General features: G+C 39.9%; 1 protein-coding gene across 2 annotated transcripts; it reads right to left on the bottom strand.

Annotated features, from left to right (window-relative positions):
- Positions 1-3,129: 3,129 nt before the first annotated feature.
- LOC148352919 (receptor activity-modifying protein 2) lies at positions 3,130-11,984 on the bottom strand. Of its 2 annotated transcripts, XM_088352907.1 has the most exons (5): positions 11,838-11,984; positions 6,882-6,944; positions 6,129-6,174; positions 5,933-6,068; positions 3,130-4,463 (listed from the first exon to the last, which is right to left on the bottom strand). In XM_088352907.1, exons 1-5 carry the CDS (start codon positions 11,838-11,840, stop codon positions 4,208-4,210), a joined length of 504 nt encoding a protein of 167 aa, XP_088209033.1. In that variant the 5' UTR covers positions 11,841-11,984; the 3' UTR covers positions 3,130-4,207. The 2 variants fall into 2 exon arrangements, with proteins under 2 accessions (XP_088209033.1, XP_088209035.1); XM_088352909.1 differs by lacking the exon at positions 6,882-6,944.
- Positions 11,985-20,401: the final 8,417 nt, after the last annotated feature.

A 20,401-nucleotide genomic window follows, 5' to 3' on the forward strand; every position in this document is an offset into this window, starting at 1 on the left:
TCCTAGTCTATATAACGCGTTTATTTAAACAATAAAGCGCGATCGTATTCTACAAATTGCGTTTTTTAACGCGGATGAAAATGTCACCAACGTCAATGTACGCTTCCGACAAAAGCGATCGTATTCTATATAAAACGCTTATTAAAATAATAAAGCGAGCTAATTATAACAATTGGGAGATCCTAGTCTATATAACGCGTTTATTTAAACAATAAAGCGCGATCGTATTCTACAAATTGCGTTTTTTAACGCGGATGAAAATGTCACCAACGTCAATGTACGCTTCCGACAAAAGCGATCGTATTCTATATAATACGCTTTAAAACAAAATAAAGCGAGCTAATTATAATAATTGGGAGATTCTAGTCTATATAACGCGTTTATTTAAACAATAAAGCGCGATCGTATTTTACAAAATGCGTTTCTTAATGCGGATGGAAAAGTCACCAACGTCACTGTACGCTATGATTTCCGCAATCACAACTAATTGTACACAAATAATATTTATTTGATTTACTATAATATCCGTATGTAATGTCTTTTTTATTGTGAATGAAACCCTGGTTGCATTGGATCCCGCGGTGTAAACAAATTGTTGTTTTTTTTCATTTAAAATCGGAGGGGGGGAGGAATTTGCATAGGAGTCGGAAAAATAGCAATTACAGCTCCTTCTCCGTTTTATCCAAATTATTTATTTTATAAAAAGTATTCCTTGGTCTAGTATCCATACATAGTTTAAGTATATATTTTTAATGAACATATATTTATAATTATTAATTAATTTAAAAAAAAAAAAAAAAAAAAAAAAAAAGCAGGACCGAACCCGACCCGACCCGACCGTATGACTGACATTTCAGGCCCGACCCGGCCCGAAATTGCCTCGGGTTCGGGTTCGGGTTCGGGCTCGGGCCATAAATCTTAGGTCTAATACTAACCACGTCTAAAAAAACGTGAAAACAAGACCCTGCAAAATATAGTGAGGGATTAATTAGCTCTAACTGAGCAAAACATGAAAGGTAGTTAACTCGAGGTTTGTCAAAACAAATTTAACTCAGGAAATTACATTGAGCGGCTCTAACTGAACAAAAAACATGAAAAAGCATACAACAGGATATGTTGGGCTGACTGAACAAAACAGAGAAGTAAGAAACTGCAGGATATAATCTCAAACTTTGACAGAATGCGTGGTGAGGTGTTGTAAAAGGATAGTGGGATGTTTGGGCGCGTTCTAAGGGATGGACAGGGCACCTGTATGATGCGGTAGGGGTAAACCAGTGCAAGTTGTCGGGCCCTGCTGTTGAACAAAAGAGTGTGTTGTGTCACCCTGACCCAAGTGACATGGCCGCTTCCTTGTGTCCTGTTTCATCTGGAGGGACAAAAGCATGGCCAACTTAGGTGCCAAGGTGCTTAACTTGTTTGAGTGTTTGGGCATTTGGGTTTTTTGAGGTTGGCCATGGTCCCAAAATATGTTTTTTTTCCCCCTTTTATTTTCTTTGTTATTGTATGTGTTTGTTTTGCTGTCGGTCACACCTCTTGAGGGATATGACCAAGGTAGATAGAATAATAGATAACACAAGTGCCAAACCATTGAACATCATTTTTAGAACGTTAACTGGCTCTAAACATCCATCCATCCATCCATTATCTGCACCGCTTATCCTCAGTAGGGTCGCGGGGGTGCTGGAGCCCCTCCCAGCCATCTTTGGGCAGTGGGCAGGGGACACCCTAAACTGGTTGCCAGCCAGTTGCAGGGCGGCTCTAAACATGAAAAGAGATAAGTAAGAGTGATGTAGTGATCAGGAGGAGCAATGTCCAGAGGGAAAAAAACAATGATTAGCTAAGATGTGAAAGCTTTGAGTGCCCTTCTCTACATCCTAGAACTATTTATGCATCACAGCACAGAACATGAAAGGACAGGAATTGCAGAACACGACCCCCCAAAAAATAGTTTCCCTTAATGAAAACACATTAAAACGAGATCTTTTCTCTTTCTATTGTCAATTTTTTGAAGGCTTCTCGTCAATTGACTTGTTCAGCCAAAATAAGCAATGTGGCACTCCTGATTTACGAGGAATGTAAACAAGGAGACACTATTCATTGGAACAGGTGGATGGGACCCTATTTAAGCGCAAAAATGTGTCTTATTATCACGTCCGCCCCCAAAAATATTCCCTCTTGTCAGTGGGACAAAAGTGAACCCCCTAAAATCATAAATAAGTGTGTATGATACAGCAACTCCGAGTGGTGTTAAAATACTTCAATTCAAAAAAACACTATTAGTTCAGATATCGACCAAAAACACATGTTCTTTTTTATGAACATGGTTTTAGGTTTAGAGATTTGTAATTATATTGCACAACTTATGGAATATCTTTAGGATTTTGCCTAGCTAGCTTCTCCCAATTAAGGCTTATTGTCACAAACCAGGAACGGAGACGGGACCCAATAGCGCTCGTTTTCTCAGTTTTTATTGATAAAAGAGGGAGAGAAAGGCTTGCTTCCACAATCCGCGGATTGACGAACATGGGTAGCAGGTGGCGGAAACGCGGAAGTGGCACTTCCGTGTCGAGCGAGGAGGATCGGAAACATGCGGGAATAGCAAGTCGTTGGCCGGGGCTGGAGATCAAAGGCAGGCAGGTAACGGGACAAAACAGGTCAGGTAAAAGGCAGGCAGAACGGGGCGTAATCAGGTCCGGAAACAGGTTGGCAACAAAGATCAGGCAGAAAAAGCAGGAGAGGAACGGAGTCGGACGAAAAGGCTTACTGAGCTGAAGGCAACAGTTCGCGTAACGATCTGACGGCTTCCAGGAGGAAGCCGGGGATTTAAAAAGAGAGTGTCCACCAATCAGCTGTCCGGGCTGTTGGCGCCAATTAAGTCGCTGCAGCTGCGCTCAATCGGCAATCATGACACTTATTGGCCACTTACCGCACACAGTTGTGCTTGATTCACAAAATCAGGAAGTAGGTTTGAGAATTTTGCCTTTGGGCCTCTGTAAGGCTGTATTCTTCTATTGCTTCAGCACCATTTTAATCCACAACGACCATTTGTTGTCATTTAGGACACACACTCCCTTTAAGTTTTTCAAATTTAAAGGTGAGAGAAGTGTTTTCTGGCGATTAGTTAAGATATTTTTTGTAATGTGATGAATGACCAAAGGATGTGATGAATGAAAGCAAAAATAAGTATTTAAAAAGGAATACTACTTTTTATTATCAAAAAGTCGATAACGAACAACTATTTCTTCGAATCAATAAATTCCGTTGATGTTTATTGAATAATTTATATGACTTAACAGTACAGTTAAAACACGCAAGTACTGAAGGCCTGGGCCTAAAAAGAGTTACTTGCACAATGTAGTGTCAGGGTGTGGCACATCAGTTCTCCCTTAGAGGGCAACAACATGGGGGGTGTGGCTTGAGAGCGCTCACCTGCGCCTAATTGTTTTAAACGCCTGTACTTCTATAATTCACCTTCTTATTGTCTTATCTATATATACACATTTGACTATAAAATATTTTATACGATTGAATACAAGTTACATTTATTGAGTGCAATAAAGATTTTCACCGAGTAGGCTTAAGTTCAATGACAGGTCACGCTGATCCGAATGCGTAATTTTTTGTCTAGTTCTGTTAATGACAGGACTCTGACGCAGGACGGCCGGCATTGTTTGGAGAAGTTGTTTTGGTTGGTCCAGACACCGGGACGCTCTTCTCCGAGATGGTGGGGCCCACGTGGTAGCTTACCTGGCACGCCCATGGGAGGAGCCGGCACACCAGTTTGTGGAAAGACGTGGGACGAGAAAAAGAAAGGCTGAGAACGAGAGAGATGAGGCTTGACAGAGACTCGAGCAACACTAATTCGGCTAATTCGGCCATATTCGATGGAGTACAATTAGTTAAATTGCTTAAGAGATTAAATCTGCCCCTGTGTGGAAATGCCGGTCTCTTGTCCATCTTTTCCTTCAAGAAACGAGCGCGCACTGTTAGGTGAATGTAGGTTGTGTTTGGTGAATGGATTCAGATAACTAAATAGAACATTTTGGTAAACTGTACATTTTAATATTTAAAACTTAACATTTTATTGATCGTACCGACAGCAGAATTTGCTGGAATAGTAAAAAGTAGGTAGGGAGACTGATTAGGTACATTCGGGCGTTCTCTAGCCACTCCCCCCAGGTTGGCTCTTCTGACAAGACTCGAATATTTAGGAGTTCCGTAAGGCATGGCAGGTCCCCGCCTTCCACGTAGCCAGCTTGCCGCACACCACAGGCATGAGCAGCGAGGCCATGATCAAAGGGGCGCTCATGAGGACCACTACACCGAGCGGAGGGTCCCGAACCTGCCCGCAGGAACCAAAGTACCAGATGTGGACTTCCTTGAAGAGCTCATCCACTGGCTGGCCCCGACACAAAGACACGTTGGCCCAGTAGTCCACGCATAGCTTCAGGTCGTAGTAGAAGCTGGGGATAAAGAGATTTTAGTTGTTAGACCGAACCCTAAACAGACTACCAAAAATCAAAACATACAGTAGAGCCCCAGGAAATGACATGAATCTGTTCTAAATTGGGGATCGGCGTCTGAAATAGATCAATAGGGAGGGAAAGAAACCCATGCCAATTAGCAAATGGCTTTATTTAGCTTTGGTGCGATGTGACTTGAATTGGTAAAGTGGAGTGAGTGGGTGGATGCAGAGAGGGGGGGGGGGGGGGGTTCATAGTCAAACTTATTTTAAAACTTACAATTGCGTGGATGGTTATGCACTTAGAAGACATTTTTGCTCTGAGGTCTTTTTTGCATTTCTTGGTAATTGAAAGCTTTTCCATGGTTATCATGTTTTTGCTTTCCCCTTTGGCAGCACTTCAAGTCTTGGGACTGAAGGATTTTATACATTTTACAATAAAATATTTTATACGATTAAAGCCAAGTTACATTTATTTAGTGTAATGAAGATTTTCACCGGGTAGGCTGGAGTTCAATGACAAGTCACGCTGATCCGAAAGCGGAATGTTTTGGCTAGGGAATTTCGATAACAGGACTCTTGACGGGGGACGGCAGGCAATGTTTGGAGAACAAGGTCCCGATGACGTAGAAACGCTCTCCTTTTTTGAGTTTCTCCAGACATCGAGGCAAGGAGTTGGACCCCACGTGGGGGTTTTCCCGGCACGCCCATGGGAGGAGCCGGCACACCACCTTGCGGAGGGACGCAGTTTGAGAGAAGAAAAGAAGATCCGCAGAGGAGGCTGGACGGAGACTCGAGCGACACTAATTCGGCTAATTCGATGGAGTTCACTTAGCTAAATTATTTAAGAAATTAAATCTGCCCCCGTGTGGAAATGCCGGTCTCTTGTCCATCTTTTCTTATCAAGAAACAAGCGCACATTGTTAGGAGAATGCAGCTTCTGTTTGGTTAATGGAGTCAGATAACTAATTCGAACAATTTGGTCAACGGTACATTTTAATATTTAAATTCCTAACATGACTCATTGCGAATATATACAGTACACTCACAAAACCTTTATGAATCACATAAGTTTCTGAACTGAATGAAAAGAAAGGCATTCTGGGAAGTATTTCAGTTAATAGCACATCAATTTTGACCAATAGCAGCCAGGCATCTAAAAATGATAAATTTTAGGCCGCACAAAATCTTGATCTGGTATACCGGGGAAAATGCTGTAAAGTCAAAATGTCATAAGACCAGGTCGCTCTATTCGAGGGTCCACTGTTATCAAAAAAAGCTATGTTAAGTTGATTTTAAATATTTTGGCAACAGAATTCAGTCAACTGTATGTAAGTCGTCTGTCCAGAAGTATGAGAGGCTGCATTCCCTCCCGCAAAAAGACTCCCGAAAATGTGATTATTTGACAAATTTGGTTATTTTTATCCCTAAAGGAGAAGATACATAGCAATGAGTGTTTTAGCACATTACCGTTTGACAGCCGGCCAGGCGCATCCTGTCTGGTAGCCACTTTTCTCCATGCTTTTGTCGAAAGCCGAGCGGCAGGGGTGGACATTAGTGTCGAACTTCAGCTTGTCACACGAACGCATTGTTGTTTTCGACGACGCTGAAGTACAACATCCAATCAGAAATGGTTTTAATTTGGTTTAGGTTCACCTAGGCTTACCTGGACAGAAGAAGACCAACATCAGCAGGATGGAAGTCAAAATTATCTGTTGAGAGAACAAACATAATCTGTTTTTTTTTTGTTTTGTTTTTTTGCTTTGGTTTTGAAGGTATTCACAAGATTTTCTAGATTACCTAACACACAACAATTAGAAGGTTCTCATTCTGGACATATTGGATCCATAAACAAGTTCCCCCCACCAAAAAATGTAGATGATTTGAGTCAGCTGCTTTATCCAATATAAAGCTCTAAAAAGTGCAAAGCTGTGGCACTCAAGGACTAGAGTCAGTCATTTCTGCTCGACAGCAAACTAGTAGTGTATACAGTAAATTCCAGACTATAGAGCGTACCTGATTATAAGCCGCACCCACCACATTTTAAGGGGAAAACCGATTTTGTACATACACAAGCCGCACCTGTATATAAGCCGCCTGAGCCCACATTTAAACATGTAACACAGACACAAAATCACCCAAACCCGACTTCAAGCCCGGGATTGAAACTAAATGTCCTTCATTAAAGTCCACAGTCCAAAAATCACAGCCGGCAAAATGAACGGAAAATGATACCGGTACTTAAGGTTTGATGCAGACTGACAGAGTCCGGGTCCCGTTGAAAGTAATCCAAGGAAAAAAGTGTATATTTCCAAAGGTAAGGGTGGGAAAGATATATGAGATGAACACATTTACTCGCGCAACTCCTTTTTCTTTAACCAACTTTTTACCCCCTCTTCTTTTCTTGTCTGTCCCTCACCTTTAATGGTCCCCACTTAAACTCGGCACCCCGCGTTTGTTCCGCCCCTCCTTTTTCGTTCACCTGTGCAAAACATATCAGAATAAGTGTCTAAAATCAATAAAAATAAATACATAACAAAAATATACAGTTACAAATACATATTATACATGGGTTACACATATTTACAAACAAAGACGGTACACTGAGAGAGTTTTCAAATCTTTAATAATAATAATATAGCTTTGACAGGGCAGTTAATGGTAGCAACACTCGAGCGCCGCTGACGGCCGTTAGAAAAATTACATAAATTGGCCGCATCACTGAATAAACCGCAGGGTTAAAAGTTAGGGAATAAAGTAGCGACTTATAGTCCGGAATTTACGGTATTCTTTATTCTATGTCGTGAAATTCTGTTTATAACCTTTATGGATACAACTTTTTGGATAGCATTTGAACTTTCTGTAGATGTCGTGGTGCTGTTGGATTCCTCAAGCTGTGATCTTTTACTCTCACTGGACTGGCTTGCAGCAAAGTATGAAGCGGCTCGGATAAAGATAAGCACCTCCAAGTCTGAGAACATGGTCCTCAGTCAAGTGTGAAGCGGCTGCATTAAAGATGAGCATCTCAAAGTTTGAGACCATGGTCTTCAGAAGAGTGTGATACGACTGGCAGGAAGTTAAGCACCTTCTAGCCTGGTCCTTAGCTGAGTTTGAAGTGGCCGGGATGACGATCAGCACCTTCAAGTCTGAGACCATGGTCCTCAGGCAAGTATAAAGCATCTTGGATAAAGATAATGACCTCCAAATCTGAGATTATGGTCTTCAGGTGAGTGCTCAGCGGCTGGGATGAAGATCACGGTCCCTGACCAAAAAAAAGGGCGTCATGCGTTTTTAGAGTAATGAATTAAATCCAGGTTTTGTTACCAAGACTATGAGCTCAAGCATCTCAGGGTCGACAGACGGATTGATTTAGTGAATGCCTCATTCGTACCCTGAACCGGTCCATCGTGGTGTAGAACCATTTGAACCCAAAAAGCAAATCTCTTAAATTACTAGTGTACATTCCTACCCTTACCTCTGGTCAAGAACTTTGGTTTGTGACCCAAAGAACAGGATCCTGGATTTAATATGAAGCCACTGCTCATCCTTGTTGACCAAAGACAGTTGAGGTTGCTAGGGTATCTGTTATCTTTCTGGACACCTCCCTTGGGAGGTCATCCAGGCCCTTATGCAATCCTGGAAACACTGGAGAGACTACTTCTCTAGGCTTGCCTGGGATCGCTTTGGGATTCTGTCAGTTGAGCTGAACGAAGTGGCTCGGGACAGGAAGGTCTGGCCTTTCCTGCTGAGGATGCAGTCCCATCCACCCGACCCTAAATAAGCCGAAGGGGTGGAAGGCAGTGGCCCACAAGGGAAGGTGTTCCAGTTATGTTGAATGGATGAGTGGATTTACTTTTAAATTGTTTCCATCAGAGAGAAACAAGCTCTGATTTTCCATGTTTTTTCGTTCTTAAACCGAGCTCATCTGGGAATCAAACTCAAACACGGTTGGTAATCACAACAGACACGAGCGTGACTTCTGCGGATGTAAGGTGGAAGAGCAAGACACTTGATGGCCACCTGCTTCCTGAGAACGTATCTCCTCTGACGCAGAACGTCAAACCATATGTGAGTGGTGAAAAAAATGTATGCATGTGTTGTTTAAATTGCCAGCAGATGCACGTTCCCCAGGGACGGCGGTTCCGCTTGGTAAGCAAAAGTCAACAGATGGGTTTTCGGGAGGCCCGTTCACATCTCGTGACTCGGGCAGTGGAAGTCATGTACAGAAAAACTCATTTGCTAAATAAAATGATTCTCTCAGAGACTATCCATCCAAAACAAGCCCTTTTGCTAAAAAAAAAAAATAAAAAAATACATTGACTTTTTGAGTCTCTAAAACTTTTTGTGATTGGACAGCATTGACTGTATTTGGACAAAATTGAACAAGTTTTAGACGAGGGCAGCTAATTTTAGTCTAAATTTTGACCACATTCTACGGGTTATAAACAACAGCAACTATATTTTGGACAGAAGTGGATGGGTTATATACATCTGTGAGAATATTATAAAATAATACAATAATATATATATAAAACCCTTTCGTACATACATAAATTGCACCAGACTATATATCGCATGTGTCCACATTGAAACGTGATCTATTTACAAAGAATGACGGTGTTACGGTTGCCAATTGGCCCCGCCCGTTAGGTGCCGGCTGCAGCTTGTTGACTGATTGGCTTCCCTCCTATTTAGGCTCAGTGTTCTCACATACCCTTTGTCACCCTCAACGAACCTCTTCACCCGCAAGACGTGTGTTTTGACTCTGTCCGGTTTCCTGCTTGTGTTTCCTGTCCTGTATCGTTCCTGTCTATTTTGTCCTGTTTGATATCGATCTCCAGTGTATGGTATCGTTCCCGTCTATTTTGTCCTGTTTGATATCGATCTCCAGTGTCTGGTATCGTTCCCGTCGATCTCGTCCTGCTTGTTATCGGACTCCAGTCTCCAGTGTCTGATATTAATCCTGTCTGTCCCGTCCTCGCAGTATCGACCCCATCTGTCCGGTATCTGCTTGTGTAACTGGTATTAATCTTGTTGGCCTCTGGCTTCCGGTTGTTTCACGCCAGACTGCTGCCTTACTTCTTTCGCCCAGCGATTGCCGAATCACTGGCGTTTGTGTTAACGTCCATGACTGCCCCAATTTCCCGTAAATTAAAGCTTGTGTGAGAAACTTTACGCATCTGGGTCCTCCTCCTGTTCTGGTTATGACAGATGGTACTCAGAAAGTTTTAAAAATATACGGTACCTCAACCCATTAATGTTCCGATGGACCACCGGACTTTTGATAAACAAATACGTGTCTGTACGATGTCACCAGTCACTGAAATACATCATGTAGCATATCATTGGAATGCTTAAACTCTTGGAATTCAAGATATTTCAAAATATACTCATCAGATGAACATCACGGTCAGTCCGAAATAACATACCCGAAAACTATAAAGCCCGCGTAACTCACAACTATGTCCCATAGGCTGTCTTCACCTTTTTTGAATGTCTGCAAAACTGGCTTTGTTGCATAAAGGACAATCCATATGATCCAACCTTGTAAAATATTTACTCCAAAACACACGGTAATGCTGACAGATAAAAAGGAATCCGCCCTAAAGCATAAATTGGTACAATCGTTGCATAAGCCGCAGGGTTGAAAGCTAAGGAAAAAAGTCGTGGCTTATAGTTCGAATTTTACGGTAATTATTGTTTCACACTACTTCTTACAAAAAGTAACTGAGTTAGTAAATGAGTTACTCTATAACAAAAGTAACTAGTTACCAAAAAAAGTAACTATATCCGTTACTTTATGTCAAATAATTGGACATTTTCTGGGCAGTATTTGAGGCTGCTGAATAGAGAAGAACAGCCAGGTAGTTGTGTTATAGAACATTTAATAACTATTGCACCTCACCAGCAACAGATTTATCCTGCGCTTAAAGTGCAATAAAAAATAAACAGTAAACATTATGATGAAATAAAAATCTGAGGTAAACAATATAAAGTTAATTTAATAGATTAAATCTAACTCAAATGGTCCATTGTATAGATGGGGATCCCGACACTTTTTGGAGAACCGGCATCTAGACTCCCATAAGCTTTTAGATCAGCGCTGGTGTTTGGGGATACTCCAATTCCAATATAGTGGTACAAATCGTGAGTACAGACTCAGGCAGACTGGATGATTTGGTTCGATGCTTAAATATGTCAGGAGGAATACGTTATTTGTCGGTAGCTAGTCATGCTAATGCTATCGTCAATTTCTGTCAATATCACTCTTTGTGTTTTCCGAAAGGATGACATACCTCACCCAACAGCTGCCTAATATTCATTTGACTAGTCATTGCCAATGGATTTGAAAAGTATAGATTATTGTTGTTGTTGTCTACTGTCTAATGGCCTCACCCACAGGCCGTAATGTTTATTACGGTTTACTGCCATCCGTCTTGGTGTCGTCACATGGTTAGGTCACGTGTGTGCAAATGGTCAATAGACAACAGCACCTTATTTTGGACTATATTTGAACAAAGTTGTACAGGTTATAAACAAAAGCAACTCTATTTGTACCAAATACAAAGGCTTAAAATTTACAGCAGTTATTTTTTTGAGATAACAAAGACAAGATATGAACAACAGCAACTGAATTTGGACCAAATTAGACAGGTTATATAAAGCAGCTAATATATTAGGACCAAATTGGAAGAATTATGAACAAGAGTGATTGTATTTTGACTAAATTGGACTAATTATAAACCACAGCTATATTTGGATAGAATTGGATGGGATACGAACAACTATGAGTAGATTTGGAATAAAGTTGGAACAAATTGGTAATAATTATTTATAGACAAGTTTACAGGGATAAACCCGGCCAGCAAAAACTGTATAAAAAAACGTTCAACAGATACCACCCAAATTATGTCTTTTAGTTAATGGAAACAAAAAAAAATCTTCTTTGAGGGCTAAATTTGGACCACATTTGGCAGGAAAACGACTTTTTTTGGACTAAATTTGGTCCATAATAGACTGACAATAACTAAGTCTACTAGTCCCCTTTTTGGACTAAATCATATCTAAAATGGATGAGAGCAGATTTAGCCAAAAATTAACATGCAAAAGACGTGTATGTTTGGTTTGTCCAAGTGAAAATGAAATAAAAGACTTTTCAGGGCAAAATTCGAAGAGCCATTGATGAACTCAACGCAACAACAACTGTTTTTAGACATTTGGTCTAGATCAAATTAGCTAAACACAACCCTATTTTACATCTATTTTGGACTAAATCGTGTCTAAAAGGTACCGGATCAGACTAAATACATCAGATTAGGTTTAAATCTGAGTAAAATCACCAAGTCGAATAACAGAGAAGAATATGTCAACCTACCATTTCAGTGGTTGTCGTTCGCTACTGGTCAGCCTGGAAGAGCAGCAGATGTCCGATGGGTCGCCGCCTCTGTTGCTGTTATCTCCACAGCTAAGCTAATTTGATTGCGCAACAGGCCTTCTTTAGTCCCCCTGCTTCCTTTCCCAGATCAGGCCAAACTGTTCCCATGCTACATCAAGTCATGTTCTATAAGCAGACCCCCTCCCACCCCCAGGCTGACCCCTGGACCTCAGTGTCCCTTCTCGCCGATTGAATTATTTTCAGCCTATTCGCAGTTTCTTTCCCATAGGGTACAAAATTAGACGGGCCAGAAGTTTTGAAGTTTGGATCTTGGTGTCTTGGCTCTTGTTTGGGTAATCCAATGTCCAAAATGAAACATCCTCTGCTTGTCTGGAATTAAAGAGTTTGGACGAAAGTTTTTTCTTTTTGGACGATATTTGCAATTGACTCATGGTCCCATTTGATGGTTTCACTTCAGACATTCTTAGCCTTGTTTGGGACGGATGCCAGACGGCCCAAAAACAAACAGGAAAACAGTCCCAGGAAAGCGGAAGGCAGAAAGCAGGTTGTTGTTTCGCCACCGAAACGGAATCAATCGTCCAAAGCCTTCTGCCCCCAAAATGGGACAGAGGAGGCCGAGGGATCTTCACCTTCGAAACCAGGGACGAAAACAGCAAAGGATCCTTTGCCACTGAAATCTGGCACAGAAGGGTCCTTGCCCGGTACATGGGCCTTGGAGTTAGCACAGATCCAAAACAGCAATCCAGACATTTCCTGCAGGGTCCTTAGATGGTTGTGTCATTCTGTTCATTTTCCTAAACAATTGTTCCCAAGAGGGTTGCTAGGGTGCTAAAACCTATCCAAGTTGTCTTTGGGCACTTGATTGTATTCTCATAAAAATGTAAATCGCCACAAAGAGTTTTGAACTCCCCAACATTTACCATTTCTGTACCATCTTAAGTTCAATGTGGGACAACTTTTGGACGTCATAAAATCGTCATGCCTCTTCACGAGAGCATGGTTTTGAAGAAGCTTGTTTTGGTTCTCCTTTGACACCCAAAAAACCAAACATATTTTTTCTACCCTTTCCAGGAACTCAACCAACTTTTTACATTTGCACTGGATCGTAACAACTAATTTCGGCACTAACACGCTGCCATTATTTTATATGTTCCCAAAATGCCAGGAAACTTTTCTGATTGCAAGTAAAGAAGAATAAACAGACAATCCAGTATAAAAAAAAAATCTCATGTCTCACTATCGGGAATTCAGGAAGTCAACACGTTCTCGTCCCAACCCGAAGAAAAACCACAACGTAATGGCTTTGTTTTTCCATGCGTTTCTGGTCAAATACATCGGTCTATGTGAAAACAATATTTTTAACTACTGCTACAAATCGCAGCAAGGCTTTCGTAGTTGTTCTTGTTAAAACAGCCTCAGAAGACTGTGGTTTTTCTGTTTTGTGATTCTATGAAGAAAAGTTTGTGAGGCTTCTTGAATATCACAAATGATCGCCAAGGAAGGGAAAGTTCATGACTCGGCAAAGGAAAAATTGTCCTAGAAAGTACAACTTAATGGAAACAGAATGAGTGCGATGAGTGCAAAGGTCAATAATGTTTGTGAAGCTGTTAGAATGTAGACCTACCTACCATCAACTACATGTCTCTTGTATGATTTCCTTATTTGAAACTATTATGATATGTGTACCAGATCCAGACATTACAGAAGAACCCGACTAACCAGATCTGAAAAGTAAAAGCTTAAAAGGTTATTAAGAATCAACTGTCAAGTAAAGAAACTCCCGGGAGTTGGTGGATGACAAGCATAATTTGCTCAAGCATGGTTTTTGTGTACTGGACTTAAACACTTTAGATCAACAAACATAAAGAAGGTTGACCTACAAACAAAGCAGAAGTCTGGACCAGGACTTCCCAGATTGGAATGTTAAAAGGTAAGTAAATTAAATCCAACTGGTGTATCTACTACACACACACACACACACAAACACACACACATATATATATATAAATATATATATATATATATATATATATATATATATATATATATATATATTTATATATTTATATACAGTGTTCTCGTTTGCCCGCGTCCCCGTGTCCTAGACGCATAATTTTTGCTGGGGACGCATAGTGTCGAATCAACATGCGTCCTCAGAACGCAACTTTTTTGACACAAAGTTGTCATTATTACCCGATTACTTTTTTTTTTTTAACAAAGATTTCTTGCACTCCAAACTTTTCGTCAGGCTGATCCGCCATTGTTGTTTCGGTTTCGCGGTTCGAGATTTCGTCTGCACGCCTATCTCGGCAAACGAGATCTCGTTGCTTCGAGATGACGTCATTGTTGTGGTGCTTGTCGTCGAGTGAAGGTTAAGTATGGCTCCAAAAAAACACGATTAGGTAAAAATCAACACAGAATTGGTCATTTCTTCAGTGTCAGTAATAAGTCGAAACATAATGCAGCGTGTTTACAACAGCAATAATTCCGTCAAGGAAAGCACGTGTGTTGAAGCGACCGAAAATAAACAAAAGAATACTCCTAGCAAGAGAAGGACTTTTTTGCCAAAATTGACTCAATTATATTCCTGGTTATGCTATGAGGAGGATGATAATGGAGGCTACATGCTCTGGGATGAGTGTACCCAGCGTGACAAAAAAACTGGATTGCATTAATCATTTCGCAATACGAACTTTCAGAAGAGCACATTCGATCGGCACCGCGACGATGAAAACCACAAATTAGCTATGGAAATTCCGTTGCTGCTATTGGACCTTGACAAGGCAACTGTGGCGGGACAGCAAACCACAAAGAATACATGAACTGAAAACCTGAAGCGATAACTGCCTTGTATTACCAATTAACTGTGATGATTAAAACTGCATGAATATATAGACTAATGTTTCAGCAATATCATTTTGTGTAATGTACAATATTTTTGTGAACTGAAAACTCTTGAAGTGATAACTGATTTCTATTATCAATAAACGGTGATGATTAAAACTGAATGAATATATTGATTTATATTATATTTTATATTTATATTATATATTTGTCGCCGATTACAATATAACACTAAATTTTGGGGACCCACAGATATCTGTTGGGACCCATAGATTTTTGAACATGCGAGTCCCTGGGACCCATCACTTTTCAGAGGTACTGTATATATATATATATATATATATATATATATATATATATATATATATATATATATATATATATATATATATATATATATATATATATATATGTACAGGGTTGGGTAGTGTTACTTTAACTGGATTACTTTCAATTACTTCTGGATTACTCCAATACCAAATATGCTAATAAAAGACAAAATAAACTAAATATGAATCAAATTACAAAATTTTGTGCAGGCTTGGGGAGTAACGCAATACATGGATCGGCAAAAATGATGTTGGCAAGCTGTTTGGATTTATTTTCATTTTGTTTCTGTCGCATTTTACGTTAGTTTTGCCGGAGATCAAAGAGATCAAAGCCAGGAGAGAACGCTTACCACGTGTTGTGAGTCATAATTTTATTCATATTTAGTTTCCTTTGACTTTTGTTAGCATATTTGGTATTGGAGTAATCCAAAAATAATTGGAAAGTAATCCAGTTAAAGTAACCCTACCCAACCCTGGATATATATATACACAGTATATATCTCATCTCATCTCCCATCTCATCTCATCAGCCGTACCGCTTATCCTCATTAGGGTCGCGGGGGGGCTGGAGCCCATCCCAGCCATCTCCGGGCAGTGGGCAGGGGACACCTTGAACTGGTTGCCAGCCAGTATATATATATATATATATATATATATATATATATATATATACTGGCTGGGGCAATACATACTGTATAAGAGTATCAGACATTACATTTTTGATCCAAGTCCTACCAAGGGTAGCACCAACCTTTAAACCAGACTTTGTCCTTGCACTTGTAGGTAACCAGAGGCAATGACACCCAGCCAGAAGTGACCTACCCTACCAGACCAAGGGTTCTTCGTTTTCACCACTCCAATCTTTTGAGCATTTTTCACTTTATTTGCTACTTTAAGGCTGTTTCGCGGCCTAAAATGTTGTTTTTTGCATCAACACCAATTGTAGTAACTGTTTTTCTTTCTTAATTGTTTAGCAGTAACAACAATCAATAGATTTCCGTGCTTAAATCCACATCTACCACACTTAACATTGCAAAACACCGGTTCTCTATTTGACAGAGTCAACCATTTTTTTCCTGTTCAATTAAAAGTTTATAGTCTGATCCCCACCTCCTATAAAGTGGATGTCCATTAATTTCAGCATCTGGTTTTCATAGAAACCTGGCTTAATCTCAAGCTCATTTATTGGCTTGTAAGGGAGTATGAGTAGGTTGCGTCCTCAAACGACCTAAAATTTTGCACGAGGACAAGCCCAGATACAATAAGTTATAATTTAGGCAAGATTTGAGAACGCGTGAGTTGAAATAATGCTTGTTGGCATGCATCCGATTGTGTGATGGGATGAATGTGTTTTCGGTACGTTATATTATCCGGTGTTGAGCAGCCAAAACACAGTGACATTTTCTACAAGATCACTCACAGAATTTTCCAATTTTTGATGGATGTTATACAAATGTGGACCCGATTGTAGTACAATCACAATTGTAACAAACTCAAGTGCTGTTGTAGGAATTGACAAAGTACAAATTCTTCATTCCTGATGTCGCCTATTCAGCTGTCAGGTTTTTGGATGGGCTGAAAACAACAGCAACTTTATTTTGATTTTATTTGGATCAAATTGGGTGGGTTATAAACATCAGGCGACTATATTTGTACTAATTTTGGATCATAATGGAGTGGTTAAAAATCACAGAGTCTACATTTAAAATAAATTCGGACACAAATAGATGGGTTTTAAACAGAGTTATTCTATTTGGATTAAATTTGGACTAAATTGGATGGATTAAAAGCAACTGCGACTACTTTTGGACTAAATTGGATGGTTATAAACTGCAGCGACTTTATTTGGACTACATTTGAGCCAAATTGAACAACAGTCAATTCCTGTCAAACTCCACGGCTCCATGCCCTTACAAAATGTTGTATTTTCCCTTACAAAATACAGAATAATCTTACACCATATTTTTTTTAAACGTGTTTATGCACGTAGTTTAACATGTTATGTTGTACATGTGTTTCGTTATATCATATATATTGTTAATTAACATTTTGATACTGAGTTGCTCGACATGAATGAGGTTTATTATAAAGAAAGTTCAAAAATTTAGTAGCTTGGACGTTCACCGTAGAAGGAAAAAAATACATGCAAATACAATTAAGTAGAATAATACATTTTCTTATTCAAATTATGAACTCATTTTCTGCATCAACTTACTGTTGGTAATATACTGATTAAAGGGATAACCACAAACCTGTCTTTTTTCATTTTCTCCTTTTATACTTCCTTTTTTTTCTTAACTTTTTTATACAACAATAATGATTTGTAATATAATGCATCAAAGCAAGTGAGCCGTTTGAGAGCCGGCTCTCTTTAATGAGTTCAGCCGAAAAAGCCGGTTGTCTAAAAAACGGACTTTCTTTCACTACATAACTACCACATGAAATCCGAGGCGGCAGATACATGCACACAGTAGCATCAAACTGATCGCTTCGTTTGCAACGAAAAAAATCGATACCGAGATAGAGGCTACCGCGGCAAACTCGTTTGACTTGATTGATTTGCCGTTTTGTGATAGTCGGTGTATACCGGATGGTACCCATAATTGACAAATTTGCATTTTTCTGTACAGATTTTCTTGTACGTCGTACACGTCTTAAAATGCATAATAAACGTACTTTGTACGGCAAAAACGTACAGGTTGACACGTATGACAGTGTCTATATTTCAATAAACTCTGGACCAAAACTGATTGGCTGTGAACAAGAGCGACTATGTTTGAACTGAATTTGGACCGAATTAGACGGGTTATAAACAACGACTATATTTGACCTAAATTTTGATTAAATTGGACGGCTAATAAAAAACAGCGACTATATTAAGAACCAAATTGAACGGGTTTCAAACAAAACCGACTATATTCAATTAGATTGAATTTTCACCAAATTAGGTAGGTTGTCAATAAAAGCGACTATATTTAGACTAAATATGGTCCACAAAGAAAAGTTCTACAATTACAACTCATTTTTGACGATACTATTTAAGCTATGATTGGGATTGAGTAAACCGTCTCATGTTTGTTTGTCTTTAGCCACATCGTTGCGTACAATATGTTCATGTTCTGAAACCAGGGTTGCGACCTGGGCTAACCTCGTAGCTTACTGTAGCCGCCCATGTTAAACACATTTCTGTAAAATTGCGTGAAGAAGGTGAAAACGAGCACCGAATATCAGTCGAGAGAAAAGTGTGGTTTGTCTTCTGTTAGCTTTGTTTGATTTGGCTAGCCGGGTTAGCAGGTACTGTTATAATGTACAATTTGAGGTCGCTGTCGGCTGTAAATGCCGACACGCTATTGGCCTCAAAAACTGCAGGAAGTCTCGGGTTTATGTGGTGGTTTTCTAGCTTTGAAGCGGGACGGCGGGACAAAACACGGTTTTTCTGAGCTGTGTGCTTTGAGTTCAAATCGCTGCGGTATTGGTCACGTTTAATTCCATCCAGCAAAACTTCTCATATTTTGTTTTTATGTGAAAGTTATCTTGGAATCGTTTTTTGGACAGGTCAGGTAAATTTAACTCTTTAAAAAACGAATTGGAAAGACGTCAGAAGACGCCAACGTGCCATCCAAAATACTTCTTTGTTTGGGTGAAGAGTGATATTGCTAAAAAAAGGAAACAAACCCATCAGCATCAACACGTCAGCGGACAGAAAAAATTGCTTTGTTTTTTTTGAGGAAATTATATGATTCGAAAGATGACAAAATCAACATTGTACAGTTTAGATAAAATATTAAAGCCCTAGCGTGTAATATTTGACCACCAGGTGGCACTTTTGTCTAATGTAATCGAAAACCAAGCAGCAAGATGACAGACAAACATGGCTGCGACCTAAAATATAGATTCCACTATGTAAATTAAATGCTTATTTCTAGATCCTTAAAAGAATATTAACGTCGGTATGAAAGTTCATGTATTTTTGCCTAGTATTCAAATCCATGTTGTTGTTTATTTTCTTTAGTTTTTTCTATACCACAAAATATTACACATTGTCCCTTTAAACTTGCTACCAAAGCTGTTTCAAGGGTAGTAGTAGTTTTCAGGGAGTTCTAGTGTCCTTGGGCAAGACACTGAATCCCTAATGCCCCCAAAAAGCAGGTAGGCGCCTTGTATGGCTGACTCCCTATTGGTGTGTGAGTGTGTGCGTGAATGGGTAAGAGTGAAGCACATTGTAAAGCGCTTTGGGAGGTCTTCATTGACTTGAAAAGCGCTATAGAAATGCAGACCATTTACCAAAATTCAGGCTTTGTTTTTCTTGCAAGCACTTCCTAAATATACGTGTCACATGACCCTGCTAAGTCAATCAACTGATAAAAACAGAAAACAAGGACATTCAATGGTGAAATGATCTGCATTTATATAGCGCTTCTCAAGTCAATGACTTCCCAAAGCGCTTTACATTTCCCAATAGCGGCCGTGATCTGTGCAGCCATGTAAGGCGCTAACCTGCTTATTGGGGGTATTGGTGTCTTACCCAAGGACACTTCGGCATGTAACACGGACAAGCCGGGATTCGAACTGGGATCCCTTAATCCTAAAACGATCGCTCTACCTCCTGAGCTACTGCCGCCCAATGGTAAAAAAAAAATACCCCAAAAAGACTAATGAAAAAATAGCTATGCCAAAAATGCTATCCAAGATACACCCAAAATAAAGAAAATAGGTCGGTCTTTAACTTCAATAGCATCAACACGTTTGCTCACACACAGAAACCTAGCTTGCAAAAATTTCGGGTTTTTTTGTGGTAAAGACATTTTTTAAAAGATGATTCAACATTGTACAGGTCTTAACATTAAGTAAAACCTTAAAACTTATAATGGAAGTGTGAAGAACTGGAACAGGAAGAGGACCCAGATCCGTGACGTTTCTCACACAAGCTTTATTTTACGGGAGATGGGGCAGTCATGCACGTTAACCCAAATGCCAGTGATTCGGCGATCGTTGGGCGGAAGACGTAAGGCAGCAGTCTGCTGTGGAACGACAGAAAGCCAGAGGCCGACGAGATCGATACCAATTGCATGAGCAGATATCGGAAAGATCGATACCGGACAGGGCGGAACAGACAGGATTGGTATCAGGTACTGGAGTCCAATAACAAGCAGGACAAGATAGACGGGAACGATACTAGACACTGGAGATCGATATTAAACAGGACAAACTACACCGGAACGCTACCAGACACTGGAGATCGATATCAAACAGAACAAAATAGACGGGAACGATACTGGAGATCGATATTAAACAGGACATAATAGACAGGAATGATACTGGAGTTTGATATTAAACAGAACAAAATAGACGGGAACGATACCGGACATG

The sequence above is a fragment of the Urocampus carinirostris genome, chromosome 14, assembly GCF_059441175.1.
Source record: "Urocampus carinirostris isolate Australia breed hairy pipefish chromosome 14, RoL_Ucar_1.0, whole genome shotgun sequence".
Lineage (NCBI taxonomy): Eukaryota > Metazoa > Chordata > Actinopteri > Syngnathiformes > Syngnathidae > Urocampus > Urocampus carinirostris.

Excerpts from the sequence above, each read along its gene's own strand:
- LOC148352919 (XM_088352907.1), bottom strand. Across the intron at positions 6,175-6,881 it reads TTAAGTGGGGACCATTAAAG|ATAATTTTGACTTCCATCCT; the intron begins GTGAGGGACAGA and ends TTCTCTCAACAG. Across the intron at positions 6,069-6,128 it reads GTTGGTCTTCTTCTGTCCAG|CGTCGTCGAAAACAACAATG; the intron begins GTAAGCCTAGGT and ends GTTGTACTTCAG.